Consider the following 16,589-nt stretch of genomic DNA (forward strand, 5'->3'; position numbering starts at 1 on the left):
AAACTGAAGCTGTTCCAAATTTCACTTGTTTACACTAAGAAAGAGAGCATGCATGTACAGGAGCTGGTAAACTCCCCTGAAGAGAGGGTTTGGATGTTTCCCTGGCTACTTAACAGAAGCACCTGGAATTGTATAGATAGAGATACTGGTTTACTGTAAAAGACTACAAGTAGATTTTAACTGGTTATTCATCAGAGAGTTCAATTCGTGCTACTGGTGGCTACCTGCTAGCAGCTAACATGAGGCAGATTTTGAGATTGTTACCAAATGAATGTTTTTGTTCAGAAAATGTAAGGTTCAGTATTTCTAACTCAAACTAAAAATGAATGATTCACCAGCCAGTCAAACCTGCAACTCCATCACTTTCATCACTCATTTATAGAATATATTCTGTAGCACCCTAGAAGCTGCCTTTGAAGTCCCAGACACATTCCTCTCCCAGTAATTACCCAGTACTACCACATTCCTTCTCAGGTTATTTCAGCCACAGGATCTGTAGAGCAGGAAAGCACACCCTTTCTGGCTATCTCTGCCTGTGATCCCTTAACAATGGCCAAGTTCCTGTCACTGTGTTCCCCTGGGTGCTATCTGGAGGACAGCCTGCTCCTGTCCCTCCGCTCCATGGGCACGTCCCACAGACACACAGAGTTCCCACACAGAACTGTCAGCTACAGATGGGTGTCCAACTCACTAGATTCCATCAAGAACCCTCACTGAAACTAAGTGTTGGCAGAAAAGAACTTTTAAGAGTATGTATAAGTGTGTAATTCAGGTTTCAGATCTAATTTATTTTCCCTCTGTCAGTGATAAAGTCATGTTACAAACATTTGCTTTTTAGTACATTGCCTGGGATAACACAGCCATGATTTTGCTACGTTAGCATTCCAAACTTCTTTGCCAAGCCAATGAACAAAGTAATGGACAAGACCTTTGGTTCACTTATATATTTATGAATGGAAAAAGTCATAATGTAAATTTACTCATTAAAAAAACTTGGGTACAAATTACACATACATAAGACCACCCATTTTTTGAATCACATGGACACCTTAGACCCAAACAACTCATTGTAATAGACTTTAGTGAGAATACTCCAGGTAAAGATTACAACAATTGGAAGCATCTTGGATTTTTAAAAAAGTATATTTCAATACATAAGTTTGTATGCATGCTTTAAACAAATATAATTCATGAGCAAAGAGTCTAAACAAAAAGTAATATGACCAGCACTAACATTAAACTTCTCATCCAGGTTTTAATATGTTAGTCTAACGTAGTGTTAGTTACCATGCTGTACTGAAAAATGTAATGGCACAATCTGATCATGGTTCATTAAATATTATACCCTACTTCCCCATAACAATTAGGCTGGTCATAAAATTAACAATGCATAAGTAAATAAGTATAACCAGTTATAGACAGTTGCTTGTTTTACAAATTGCCATCAGGTAAGACATACTGTCCCCAGAGACTCAAAGATGGACATTCAATCATACCATTAAAACAGTATGGCCTGAAGAAATGGGCACAACTTTTTGAAAGTATATTAAGACAATTCTGTTAGCTTTTAGTTACCCCTTGTAAATAATCATGGTATGACTTGAATACAAGACCAAACTTTGAAAAGCAAAGGATTTTAATCGGCATAGTGCATGATTGATTCAACGTAATTCCCAGGAAACAAGCCAGTTACTCGATTGCAAACTCCTTCATACCAGCCATCATCGTTCTTCTTTATCACATAAATGATTGCACCCTCCATAAATGACAGCTCATCGTCTTTGTCCTTTGTATAGTCATATATAGCAACAACTGTGGAATAAACAGGGACACATTCAGCATTTTATTAATAGCAACAGTATTAAAAAACAATTGTACTTCAGAAAATAAAGATTAGTTCACCGTTGTGGGATTTTCAGTAATGAATTCACATGCTTTTCCTGTTGAACACTAAGCCCAGAAAATGGAATTTCACTCACCTTGCAACATTAGCTAGCACTAAGAAGTGTGTGTTGACTACACTGAACACTCAGTTAAACTGCTGGCAGAGAAGTACATCCAACTGTGACACAGTAAAGTGGGGCTTACAGACACTTAAAAGCTGAGTTAGGGAACGCCTGACTTGTGTGGTACCCATTTCTGACCAGATTACCTCAATAGCATGTGAATCTCTTAGTATGAATCTCTTGATTAGAACAAAAGAATTGTACAAAAATCATTCCACTGAGGCCCCTGTTGGCACATCAGTGTGGCCTTGCACACATTGCTGCTAAAGCCATTGCACACAAATGAATGGGCATTCCTACAGAGCTTTTGTGTCATAAGGAATTTTGGAACTACTTTTCAAGGAGCTGCACTGAGTGGAAGTAGGAAAGTTGCTGAAGAAGAGCATAGAAGCAACATCTGCTATTTTCAGTCCCTGCTTGGTACCTACCACCTTATTCTTTCCAACATCCAACTTGCTGTTTGCCATTAACAAAGCAGAGATTTCCCCAAGGAAAGAATGTTGCCACTACCGATACTGGAGTTAAAAACTACCACAGTGAATACACAGACTTCAGACATCACAGCCTTACCCTTCAAAAAATATATGGATTTATGCAATTGATCAGCTTTCTGAATTCCAAGAATCCAGTATTTTACACATACATATAGTCTCAGCTATCTGATGTCTTAATGCCTAGCAATGCTGTGCTGCATCAGTAATTGTCATCCCATGGGTATGTCCTGCACACAGTCCAGCTCAAGTGAAGAGGGAATGCAGGAGCTTTGCCACAAATATCACAAGTACCTGGCCCCATTTTGTACTCACTGCAGCACCAGCCAGCTTATGAGAGAACTGGCAGCACTGCTGCTGACAAAATGGTCAGTGCTACAACACAGACAACTCCACTGGCAGGAAATCTGCTTGTCCATTATTTATGGGAAGAGATCTTTACTATGTGACTTCATACCTAAGCACAGTTCACAGTCTGCTGATCTGGAGTCACTGATAAATCTCCAAGGAGACCTCAACACATTTTATAGTTCAAAGTCTAATAATCCACTCGTAATCTAGTTTGATGAGATAAATAGAGCTTGGAATTTCTGTCCATTTTGCAGCAGTCTGTAGTTGACTGCCCAGCAATCCTGAGGTAGGTACAGACAGTCCAGCTCATCAAAGATGAAAGCCATCCAATTTACACCTGCTTCCCATGAAGAAACTTGCTTTTTCACCCATTCTAGAATGCCTGAAGATATTTTATAATTTGTCCAAAGACGGATTATGTCTTACCACATTAGGTGTAGACACAAACTAAGGAAAGCATGGCTTGAGCTCTGACTTAGGAGGGACAATGCTTTCATCAGACCCAGACTAAGTCCTTCATTCGCTTCAGACACCATTAATCCCCCTGATACTGCACTAACACAGCTGCAATGCTTCTCTTACCTTTCTCTATGTAGTTTTTAGGTGCCCAAGCAGGATCTCCATCTGCATAGGGATCGCTGTACTGCACAACAGCAGCCTCCTCATCCTCATAATCCACAGGTGGTGGGGGTGGAGGAGGAGGAGAGTCATCAAACATCGGCATCTCATCGGGAGGCGGCGGCGGGGGAGGAGTTGGGCTATCAGCAACTAGAAACATTTGGAGATCATTGTTTTTTCTTAAATCAAGACAGGGTGGAGATGCAAACAAACCTGAGGCTGTACACTGTAAATAAAAGAGCTGGGGGGACAACACACACAGCATGCACTATAACACCATGCACTGATTAGAAACAGAGGCTTTGTATTAACAACTACAACACACAACTCTATTTATTATTAGTGGTCCAATCTATGTGTAAATGCTACTAGAGTCAAAGCACATGCTGCGGGGCATAAGCTGAACATGAGCAGAGAGGAAAGCTTCCTGCTCCAATGTCCGTGCGCTGCAGCGTTAGCTATGGAGGACTCGAGTGGCACCCTCTGAGCCAGGCAGCAAAGCCTCTGAGTGGGCCAGCAGCTTGATTGGTTTTTAACAAATCCTTTGTCTGTAACAGTCATTTCAATTAACTTCTGAACACTGCTTCCTTGGATTCCTTCTCTCTCAGAGCTAGCATTAGGGAACAAAAAGATCTGGTGTGGATCATAAATACTAGTCTCTTCCCTTTTTTAAGATTTAACCAGGTAAGAGGAAGCCAAGTAATCCTTCCTTCTGCAGAAGAAAAGCTTGGTACAGATCCTTATCTTGCAGACTAGTTTGTGTGTGTGACATTCAGGAGTCAATTAAGAAATGAAAAACAACAACAGGCAGCTGCTGCTCTTAGAGAAAAAGTGCTCAAGGAATTAAATGTATAATCCAAAATGTCAAATCCCTGCCCTGAGATTCTCCAATCAGCACAGTTACAAGTTGCTTTGGGAAAGGGAAAAAGAGAAAGGCAGTATGGTAAAAATCACTTTTTAAATCAGTTCATTAAATTAGTTTCCAGTAATGTTGACAGCAGCTAGCTGCAAAACAGAGAGATGGCATACTCAGATGCAGGACATCAAGTCACTTATCCTATTCCTAGGGAGATGTGGTCCACTACACATGGCCCTGGTGTAAGCACTATGGAGCCACAAGTTACTGAAAGGAAGCTACTGTTACTGACATCAATTTGGTTACATCGCAACACAGATTCATTTTCAAGAGATCCGGGATTCTGCACACTGCAAACATAGGCTGGGAACAACTGCTCTAGGAGTGTTTGATGGAACAAGGCATCAGGCCTCAGAATGTGCAGCTCCAGCACACAAATTTTGAAAATAAATCCAAGCAACAGAGAAAGACCAACACGGCACGGAATGAAGCTTTAACTACTGATAATTACAATGGCACTGGAGATTAGAAATAGGGTTTTTGTTTGCTTAAACACTTTTTACTTTTGGCTGGTCACTACTCTAGTGGTGACTTAACCTTTGCTCTTCAGCCCCATGCCCCTGACAAGGGACTTAGGCACAGCTCCCATGTCCTGTCTGGGTCAGACTGGCTGCACTGGGACAGGTCTGGCACCTGCTGCCAGGGCCAAAAGGGGGCAGGAACTGCTGGGGCAGGGACTGCCTGAGCCCAGGCATCCAGCCCACTCCCTTCCCTTCACCTGCAAGCCCAGCTCCTCTTCAACTTGACCAGCTGAGCTGAACACCCCACAGTTCTCTGCATCAATAAGACTGGCTGCCACTGTATTATTGATTCCTCTCCCACACAGAAGCCCATTTATGTCACTTGGAGACAGACTAACAAACTCTGTGGCGGAGTGAATGCTACGTCCTGCCCGTTACTGAATAGCACTCACAGACAGGCTTCATTAATCCACCACAGACACATGACAACACCGTTTATGAATGGACTGGTTTTGTGCTGCAGTTTAGCACATCTTCCACAAATGTATTTCTCCCCTTAGTTTCTGTCTGCAGCCAGGGAAAAAAAAAAACAGAGCTGAAACAACAATCATTTGAGATCTTGAGAAATCCTTACCTTAGAAAATTTTTAAACAAATTTTAAATGCAAAAAAAAAGTTACATTTATCCAACAATGAAGCTACATATTTGAAAAGCAAAGAGAGCAGGAAATGCAAGTGTGAAAGCACCAAGACATAATCTGAGATGCAGTGCAGGAACTGCAAGCTTTATGGGAAGCATTTAAAACAATTCAACTCTGCATTTAAAGAAAAGGAAAGAATGGAACAGAAAATTACACAAGTGCCACTCCATTGAAGTATTCCCTCGCCTCCTGGACCTTAACCTAGACTTTCTTCTGGTTCTAAACTGAGCCAGACTCTAGGACAGCATCACTTCTCCTAGGGGAGGGAAACAGTATGCAAAAAGCCACTCTAAATGAGAAAGGGTAAAGGGACGAGTATTTATATAGCTCCAAACTGAGATTTTCTCTTGTATGCATTCCCATCCTTGCTCTTTAAATGGTGACCAGCAGACTCCTTCTGAAAGGACTGGGTGTGAGGGTACAGCAACTTGAATCAGCTGTTCCTGAGCACCAGATATACTGGAAAACCTCTCTGGAGGAGATGTTCACAGTTTGAACACAGGAAAAAAAGAAGAGGCATTGCGTAGTTTCTAAGCCCTCTATGTCCTTGTCCTCTGAAAGAAGCCCACAAGCAGTCTGCTTTCCAAATCTGCAGATCTCTATGATAAGGAAAAGACAAGTCTACCCACATGTCTCCCTAAGACCAGAGACTTCTTGAGAAAACAAGACTGATGAAAGTCTAGGACACAATGCCAAAAGCCAACAGCAGCCTCTACGGCCAGCTCTGCTGAGCGTATGCGCAGGCTGCCACACGCACCCCTGCCTCCGGAACGAGGCAGCAGCTCCAAGCCATACTCATTATATAACTTTCCAACCCAAGGAACTATTAAAAGAAATAAAATAAAGAACAATTCCTATGACCAGATTTCAAGCTTCAGCTGTTTTGCTGCAATCTCATCCACAAGTCAGCTTGCATTCTGCTCTTGCACGCACAAGTCAGTCTGTCCCTTTCACCTCCGCTCTCCCAAGGGCTGTGTTATCTCCAGAAGGACAATACTAGGAACGATTCAGAAGCAGGTGTCAATTTTCTCAAGTTTATCTGCAAGTGAAGATATTCTGTAACCTTCATCTTCAGCAGGTTTACCTCTACACTTAGTATTTTGCAAAGGTTTTCAACACAGTTTTGTGGCACTATTCTACATCAACGTGATTCTTACTGTTTACCTAGCACAGAACCAAAATAACTTCTTTTTGAAAGAGAACCAGAGAATGCTCAGAATACAACCATTTAAAAGCTCTAATGGGAAGCAGAACAGCAACACTACTCAGACCTGGGGTCCCTAAATGGATGCTGCAGCCAACTGTGTAGCAGTAGCCCCTGAGATCCTAGCAAATCTCAAAATTGTTCCCAAACACTTTAAAAGCATTTTTCAGTTCATACTCTATCTAAATCTCATTTAGTCTGTTGTTTACAGAACTGCAACAAACTCTAACTGAAAAGGGTATCTCCAGATCAGGCACATGACTTTACACCTGCACTAGCACTTGAGACAGTAACACTCACCTGAAGGGAATCAAGCAGTAATGGTAAAAGCAGTATACCAGTATAAACCAGTATATTACCAGTATAAACACAGCACAGCTAGAGAGCACCTCTCACAAACCTAACAAGCAGAGCTATGCTGCTAGAAGCTCAGCAGGGAAATAGGAGAACACAAAGAAATGGAGAATGAAAGGCTGCCGAGAGGAGAGATGCCTTCCAAGCTCCATTGTAATGCATTAGATCTTAAGACTGCACGTTTTCAATTGACTGTACAGCTTGCTGAAAAATGCTACAGCACTGGAATCAATGGTTACACATTACACGTTCTGGCAGTCTACATAAGCCTTTCTAATAAAAACTAATCAATTATCCCTACTGAAAAAGCCAGGGTAATTCAACATGAAATTAGTATTTTCAATTAAAATACAATTTTATATTCACACCAAACATATGCCACATTTCACACTGTACTTCTGTAATAAATTTGCAGTTCAGTACTTAAATGGGTCAGTAATAATCATGCACGTGTTATAAAATATTGAAGAGTGTGCCCTTCAGCTCCAATAGCATATTGACACTAGAATGCAAGATGGTATTAGCTTCTGGAAAAGGAAACAAAATAGAGTCTGACTTGCCAGCCATGCATGCTAGAAGAGAGTAGGCTCTACCCTTTAACAGCTCAGCTTGTCCAAACTTACTGTTTTCCTGCACCCTGGCCACGAAGCCTGTGAGAGGTATCTGTGGAGTCAACTGAGGCATAGGGGGAGGGGGTGGAGCAATAGAAACTGGTAGCAACACACACACCATATCGGGAAAGTCAAATGGACAAAGGAAAAAAAAAGGGAACAAACAAAAGCAGCCGTCAGTAACGAGGACCACAAAACAAAGTATGTAAAGAACAACAAGAACACACACACACAAGAACCTTCTTCAAGCTTGTGTTTCCAACAAGGCTGAATTCATGGTTAGCCAATGGAGGATCAAAAGCAAAGCATGCCCGTGTTCAGCCAGGTAACAGCTGAGTGCAGGCTGCCTGGCTGGAAGCTCACTGGTGCGTGTGAAGGTTCCTGCTCTGTCACACATTTTGTGTGCTTCACCTGGGGAGCACATAAAATCGAGCTTTTGTCTTGCTGCTAAATAAGGATTACTCAATTTAGCAGTTCTCTTTTCAAAGTGAGCTACTAGCAGTAGAGGTGATGTTTTGCAGGATTCTGGACTCCTCTAAAATCAAAGTGGAGCGCTGCATCAAGTGCAGCAAAGCAGCACTGACACAGAGCAAAGAAAACTTTAGCAAGGGGCACAATGTTCCAGCATCAATACTTCACATTCATACAGAGAGCCCTCCCACCACTGTGCTCTGCTGGGACAGGGGCAGTCAGCTAGCTTACTGCATTTTTGTTTTTCTCAAAAAAAGGGACCTTGTTGCTTGCTGGTAGAAAAAAATAGACAGGTCTAGAGCAGAGTGAGCAGAGTGGAGCTCTATGAAGTCTTCTGTGGTGAGAGGGCACCCAGCAATCTAAAAGGCTGGCAAAGGCTTCAACAGCTCAGAGTGGCTACAGGAGCATGCAGAGCTCCCCAGGAAGCCCTTGCAAGCTCATCTTCTGTGAAGTATGTGCCTGGCTGGTGAGTAATGGGACATGTGACCACACCTGTGCTCAGAGACACTGGGCTGACAGCCCCAATGTTCAGCTGTTCCCTGCTGAAGGGTAGGGAATGGGAACAGTAGGGCAAGTCACTCAAACAATCAGCTCTGGCAGGACATCTCCCCCTTAAGTTCAGGGAATGAAAAGTATAAAACAAAACTCCACCCAGAAACTCAACAAAACATCAACTCATTTGTTTATATAGTGTCCCTTCTCAGTGGAATTTCTCTTGCACTGGAGCAGAGAAATTCCTATGAAGGTGGGAATTCAGCATGGTAATAAATCCAGTTGGAACCAAATTTGAAAGAGGTTCTGTTCTTCCAAGTAAGCAACAGTTTTAAATAAAGCTTTAACTAAGATTAATGTTTGATGAATTAAAATGAAGCATTTAGTTCATTACAAAACCAATAATCAAATAAACTGGATGGGATAAATGATTGATAAAAACAGGAAAACAAACAGTGTCTCACAAAATTGAAGTAAACATCAAGAAAAACCAGAGCATTTGTTAGCATGAAAAGTAAAATCTTAAGGCAACATGGGACCTGGGTTTAATGTCAAGACAGTAGCACTAAAAAAATAATCACCAGTTACAGAAACAGAGGAAAACAGTGTCAAGTAGCAAAACACACCCATCAAAATACTGTTTAAAAAATGCTGACCATCAGTATTTTGAAAACACCAGAGAGGCTAGATTAAGAAACAGCACCTGCATTTGAGCAAAAAATTGCTTTGGACAAATATAAACATTCAGAAAAAGTGGTGTGCACAGCATTTAAGACAACTGAACTATTCCCAGAAGTAAAATCCTGTTCATTTAATGGAGCTCAACTCTTCAAGCAGGACGGAGTTTCTGTTGTTATGGTGAATTAATTTGGAGGAGTGAGAATGTGGAGGAAAATGAAATGCTAGTATGGGTGAGCAAGAGTAGGAGGAAAATCAGGTTTGGAAAAAAAGAAAAGATAGATACTGTGTCTGCATATTAAAATACTTTCTGACAAATGTAATACTTCTAGACTACTCGGAAAACTCTTCACTTTGGTGTCTCAAGTATTTTAAAAGCATTCTTTTCTTAAGAGTAAGTACACAACAGCAAACATTGGTCTAAAGATATCTTGAACCCAAACATCAACATTTCTTTTCAAAAGAAATATTCCTCTGAAGTTTAAAGACTTGGCATTCTGAACACTACCAAGAAAAAACATTATATAACTACCACTCCTCAATGTGTACTTGATCAAAATTTATGGAAATGGCAAGGAAGAAATTTCCTGATAGAGCTTCCTACCAGCAGCCAAGATCCTTATTTTGCAGATCTTTCTGCAGTGAACCTTGTTTGCCCTTCTGGGGTAGAAGGCAGGAGGCTGCTGCCTAAAACCTGCTCACTTGCCCATGGTATCCATCCCTTCCCTCATTCATCTCCTTCTGCAGATACTCCTACTAGTGTGAAAGCACAGAGAAGTTGTCTGCTAAAAGAGAGAGACTGAGCTCTTTAACAGTCAAACTTAAAGATAAGAACAAAGGAGAAACTTGGAATCAGGAAAGGATTTAAGAAAGACACAGAGACAGGGAGGAACTGTGTGACAGGAACATGAACACTGTGCTCAGTATTCTTTTGCCGCTACCCAAATAGCGGGGGGTGTACTACAATCACATTAGGTCTCCCACAAAAAACCTGACCCTTGCTTTAGTTTATGTTTTCCAAGCACACCTGAAATGCCAAGTATAATGTGCCTACAATTAAACAGGCAATCCTAGCAATTTCTTGTCATGAGTAACAGCAAAAAAGTCAGGGGAACACAGTATAATTGCATATAGTGCAATCACTGTGCAATTTCAATACGGTTTTTCTTGTTTGTTTTTCCTTCTATTTCAGGAAAGAGAGTAGTAATCTTATTGATGCTTTTCATAAATGAATTAAAATGCCATGCATGCTTTTACAATCATTTTGCTCAAAACAGTTTGTGATTTCAGAGCTCAGCAGCTTACTTGAATTTTGAGAATAAAGAGGCCCGCCATTAACATGAGGTTGAGCAGAGAATGGGGCAGTCACAGAAGGATTCCGTCTGTATCCACCAGAAGATGTTGAAGAAGTGGTAGAGTTGTGTCGTGAGATTTGCCTGGTCATTGTGCCATACTGGGAACCAGGAGCTGAACCAGGAGCAGCTGAAAAGCATTAGCCAGAGGAACCAAGGAAAAGACTTAAGCAGAGCATTACTTGGGATAGAACGCAGAAAACAGAAAAAGTCCAGAACGTGGAAAATACTCGATTACAGTTCTCCAACAATTTAAGATCAGTAACAGGCAATTAACAGAAAAAACAAACATCCCCATTACAATCAATAATGAGAAAAAACACACAGAACACTCATATAAAGGGCATTGAGAAATGCTGAGAGTACTTTGAGAGACTGGATTGGACTGGAAATTGAATCCAACTCTTCCAACTCTTAAGTGTATCTCAATTATGCTACATGCAATAATACCCTTTATTAAAGAGCACACAGAAAAAAAATCCACATTCTGTTCAAAACAAATTATTTCGATTGCAAAGCTAAACATGCCTCCAATCTAATATAAAACAACACTCTAACAAAACAGTGAAACAAATGTCATGAGCTTCAGACACTTGGTACATTTATCAATCATATTTGCTGGTTGTGCTTTTATATTGATGGAATTTGTACTAACAAATCAGAATCACCAATTCCAGCTGACAAAGATGTCATTCATTCTTCATGATAAACACCTGTATTTACCTTCCACCTACTGGCTGCACAAACTTCAAGGTTAACAAAACAGTTTAAGTTCTTTCAGACTAACCTCTGACAGACAGAAAATCACACCTAATGAATCAAACTAATGAATCTCACATATTGTAGTTGGATGAATTGATGCAATTCTTAAATGCAAAAACTAGTTTGCAATAAAATGTTTTGTGCTTTTGTATACATATATCATATAATTATAAGACACAAACAGCAAGCAGACAGAAGTTTGCAGTCCTGTAATGCTATCCAAAGTCACTTTCACTTAACATTTCAGTAAAGGAGAGTGCAAAGGGTTACGTAGGTCAAAGCCTCCAAAGCTAGTTTCATAACTCAATCGATTATTCTTGTCATCAGCATGTGACAGGAAAGGGTGGGGTATTTTTTCCTGTCTATTTTGAAAAGTACTGCTTTTAGATCCCACCCTAACTGCTGTATGTAGTGCTTCAAGCAATTTCTCAAGAACTGCTAGTTCATATCCTCAAGTCTTCCAGTTTGACACCTGCCTGCAGCATTATGGAATCAAAGCCAAGCTACTGTGACAGACACTTGTGCTTTCTTTATGCCCACAGAATAGAACACACACATCAACCTACACAGAAACTACCACTTCCAAGCTAGAGTTTCTGCTGCAGGAATTACACAGCCTAATACCAATATTCAAGCAGATTCTGAGATCTTATAGATCAAATTAATTGGATCTTAGCTTAATTGGGAGCAGATTTCAAGCAACTAGCAGCCTTTTTTCCATACCTATTGCATTTAGCTTCAGAGGCTTTAACCACGGGAAATTAGTGGAGATTAGATATGTTGAAAAAAAAAAAAAAACAAAAAAATCCCAGAACTGATTTTTGTAATAAAATCACGTAGATCCCACTACAGAAGAAAAAACACCCTCACTGAGTTCATTAGGAAGAGGTGATTATTGATTATGCAGCATGTCTGCAATCACTTCAGCAGTGTCAAGTCTCACCTATCAGACTGCCCATCGGGAGAGGTGGAGGCAGTGGTGGTGCTGGCGGGGCTCCAGGAGGAACAGAAATGTGTGCTAATAAAATAGTTTATATTCCTAATTAGGCCATATTATTAAAAGTTAAAAAAAAGAAAGTACAGGCACTTGACAGGCTTCCCAAACAAATATAAAAATTCAACTTCTGTAAACTAATACAAATTCAGACCCTGATGCTATCCAGGGTTCTGTACACGCCAATCTTTATTCTCATTGACTTTCATGGGATGCCAGATGATAGTAAGATTTCATGCCTATTCATGCCACTGCAGGACCAGAAAAGGTCCTGGAAAAGGAAAGCCTACATGTATAAAAGGAAGCGAAGACTTGTCATCCAAGAAACAGAGAAATCTCTGCAATAGCAAAATTACATTACACCAAAACTCCACTATTTTCTTATGTCTTATGGGCTTGCAAAACACAAAGTGACTGGGCTGGTTTGTTACTAAGATGATAATAGTAAAGAATTACCCTACTCAATCTCACCATTCATCATTCTTAAACACAGAGGATTGTGCCTCCAACACTGAGAGATCCCTCATGGCTCTTTCCCCACAGATGGCAAAGTCAGTAGAGTATTTCAGAAGCCAGTATTTCCCATTAAACATGTACATAGTTGCTGCTGCTCTCAGGGCATCCAGAAATGCCAAACTGTAGACACATCTAAAATTACAGTTAAGCTTTAAAAGGATACATTTGCCTTTTACTCCTCTTGTACACCCTTGATTGCGTTGTAAAAACATGGACCAACAAAGGTATCTTAACCATCCATTATTCAGTAACTGACTGTCCTGCAACTACTCTTAGTAAAGAATTAAAACTTTAGACATCCCTCAGCACTCATAAGTGATTTCCTGAGTAGGACTGTACTTCAGGACAGTTTCTATCCCATCATGTTTAGTCAAAGTCCCTGTGCAAACACAGGGAAGGAGCAAGCAGCCTGCAGTCAGCGCAGGAGCAGTCGCACATACCTGGCCCGATGGTTGGCGGTGACGGTGTAGGCACGGCAATGGGAATGCCAATACTGCTGCTGCCACTGTTCTCTCGGCTGCCACTTCCTCCACTACTGCCACTGTAGAAGAAAAACACAGGTGTGAGCATCTCCTAAAAAAGCACATCAACCGTCTCACATCTTGTGTGAGCTCTCCTAGCCTAACTCAATTACAGGCTGTTGAAAAACTCCCTATTAAATGTCTCTGTCTTTACCTACAATTGCATACAGATAATCAAGCCTGGATGCATTACATTTCTAACAAATGGAATTAGCTAAGCTGATAAACATCACTATGAATAAAACGTACAATTAAATGCTTCAAGAAATTAAAAGGTAATCGACCATGCGAGTTCTAGGCAATGGAGTAACAACTGCAGGAGTAGTTCAGGGGCCTTGTAATAATTGAAAGTAGTATGCTGGGGCTGGAAGACTTCATGGCTAAACTCTAAATAATTATTTAGGATTAATTATGCTGTCAACTGAAGGAACATTTCCTCTACTCCAAGCAGAAGTTTAGATTGATACGTTTTCAACTGAGGATGGACATGATAAACCACCTAGGGTAGGGTGGGACATGGTGTGCTTAATTTTCTGTGTATCTGACCCTTCCCACAACCTATGCACACACCTTTTACATATGAGTTTCTAAGATGGTCTGAAAGCTAACAGTAAAGCCAGCTCAAAATTTGTCTAACTAATGTTATATGATATGCAAGTAAGAGTCCAGCAATGCAAAACATAGTGAACTATTGGATAACATTTCTAGACATGCCTTTTGGAGGCTGTAACATTTATTTTCTTAGAGGGAAATGAAAAATAATCAAAATTCAGGCAAAATCTATCCTATTTGTATCTAAGAGCACTCCTTAGGTTAACTCTTGAATTTATATGCATTAAAGGGATAATGTAAAGGAAACTAAGCACATGTTTTGAAGCCAAAACTTCATTTTAGTCCATCCATATTAATTAAGAGTACTCAGCAAAGTTCAAGTTTATTTACCACTCCTGGATAGCTATAAATCAGTCAAGAGTCAAGTGCAAATCATTCAAATATATCTCTTAAGAAAATAACATTACAAAAAAGAAAATTGGTGATCTGAAATGGAAGCCAAGATAATTCCTTCAAAATTAGTGTTCTGTCTGCTGAAGACCTTGATCTTGTCACCATGGTTGCAGCTGAATTTCTAACTGCAGCCTACATAAAAGAAGATCTTGTGAGATAGGAGTGAGGAGCATTCACAGTAGCCAGCTAAACAGACTAACGAGATCCTCATGCAGCGACATTTAGAAGTTATTTAAGTCTGACAGTTTTTCATATCACCAACTGTGTCTAAAATACTCTCTCAGACCCTGTTAGTGACCTACCATGTTTAACTGCCTGCTGGGAGTTTTTAAAATAAGAAAAATATTAAGAAAGAAGCTCTCTAAAATACTAGCTAACCTTTTAACTACATTGAATTCTTTAATCTGTTTTTTCCCCTGCAGTTTGAAGCCTGTGATAAAAATCAAATTGAAAAAAATGAACTCACTCAAGAGACTCAGAGAAACATTTAGCCTCGCAATTCAAGAAGAAAATAAGTTTTAAAAAGCTACACTCAGAATATTGAATATGAAGGCACTTCTTCATGTTAGGGAAGTCAGCAATGCAGTAAAGCTTTGCTGATGCAGTGGTAGAATAACTCACATTTTGCCTTTCAACAAAAAGCCAAGAGGCATAAAGCCTCAAGGCTTTTCTGTGACTTTAGTAAGCATTGCCTTGCCAGGCAGGAGAGAGTTACTGTGGAAAACAGCCTACCTGTGTGTTCGTGGTCTCTGGTTCAAGGAAGCTGTCCTGCCTGGACTGTGCTGACTGCCCAGCCTGGCAGGGCTGGTCATGTAATCATTCGGGACTGTTGGCGGTTTGACTGGCTCCAGGGTTTTGTACGGAGTATTTCGTCTGGTCAAGGAAAAAAAGATTTGAAGACAAAAAGATAAAGAAACAGAAGATCAAAAGGATAAATAAGTGAAGTTGTAAATCCATTTGTTTTCTAAATTTTTTGTCAAAGATCGTGGCAGTGACCCACACTGCGATATATTAAAATTCCAACGGGCAGGGTAGACAGGTCACACTAAACAGCCCAAAGTACTCTTACACAGACAGATCCATACAAGTTGCCCTACAGCACACAGACTGGTCAAAAAAGCCTAAACTAAACTATCCACCCAAAATACATTACTTTAGCAACCTAACATACAACAGCTACATCTGCATAATGCTCTGGGTAAACTGTCAACACATGACAAATTTCCTTTGTACCAATCTCTTCTTCCCTCCCCCCCACCTTCCCTTCCCAGCAGAATCCTTTCCAAAAGTATTCCTGGCTAAAGGTATTCATCTCATTAAGACATCAGCAAGACTGAATCAAGATTCACAGAACAAGTGACATTTGCAATCACCAGTGCTTCTCCTAGGAGCACTGCTTTACACAGTAATCAAGCAACCTCATCTCACATAAGCAGATCTGAAAGTGCCTCACAGATGAGCTTCACTGTCTCCATTTTGTGGCCCAAGAAAGTGAAGCACAGAGAACTCCAACTGAGCAGGCTGCAACAAGTCAGAAATATAACAACAGATCTTTCGAGAGGTTTTTACCAGACCCATTACTGCCATGAGAACAGCGCATTTATTGCACTGAATCGCAGAGCTCTTCAGTTCTCAGCAGTAACTGACAGGCCCATTGCAAAACACAGAATTTGGCAATGCACCAGAGCTAAGCAAAACCAAAAATACTGAACTGCTGGCATTTAATAATTTGTTCACTTACTGGTTATAACTGAGTTGCTAAGTTATACAGTTTCCTGGTATTTTAAGAAACTTACTGACTTTCTCTCTACAGTATGAAAAGCAACAGTACTAAACTTTTCAAGCTTATTTCAGTTGGAAGCACATTAACGAGTCTTCCCTGCTTATCATTTTTATTTGGTAGTCTTTATATCTCTATTGCTTACAATGGGAATACAAGAATTTTTCTTTTTTCGACAACTGATCTCTTTTGGCAGATCCATAGGTGGTGACACTGTGCATATTAAAATCATCTAGAGTTCTTCATACAGACAAGCTAATTTAAAAACACCACAGTATCTGGAAACAGTTAAAGTATTTCCGCTTT

General features: G+C 40.4%; 1 protein-coding gene across 9 annotated transcripts in view; it reads right to left on the reverse strand.

Moving 5' to 3' along the window:
• Positions 1 to 760: 760 nt before the first annotated feature.
• Positions 761 to 16,589, reverse strand: part of ABI1 (abl interactor 1) — a 77,766-nt gene continuing 61,937 nt past the window's right edge. The window contains exons 5-11 of one of the 9 annotated variants that reach the window (XM_084221165.1): positions 15,236 to 15,376; positions 13,418 to 13,518; positions 12,411 to 12,485; positions 10,659 to 10,835; positions 7,725 to 7,811; positions 3,431 to 3,616; positions 764 to 1,812 (exon numbers count right to left, since the gene is read on the reverse strand). In XM_084221165.1, the coding sequence (XP_084077291.1) occupies positions 1,637 to 1,812; positions 3,431 to 3,616; positions 7,725 to 7,811; positions 10,659 to 10,835; positions 12,411 to 12,485; positions 13,418 to 13,518; positions 15,236 to 15,376 (943 nt within the window). In that variant the 3' untranslated portion in view covers positions 764 to 1,636. Of the gene's footprint in view, positions 1,813 to 3,430; positions 3,617 to 7,724; positions 7,812 to 10,658; positions 10,836 to 12,410; positions 12,486 to 13,417; positions 13,519 to 15,235; positions 15,377 to 16,589 lie in introns of all 9 variants that reach the window. The other 8 variants (XM_084221164.1, XM_084221167.1, XM_084221168.1 and 5 more) reach the window with 8 other exon arrangements.

Source organism: Fringilla coelebs, assembly GCF_963513975.1.
Source record: "Fringilla coelebs genome assembly, chromosome: 1".
NCBI classification, from domain to species: Eukaryota; Metazoa; Chordata; class Aves; order Passeriformes; family Fringillidae; genus Fringilla; species Fringilla coelebs.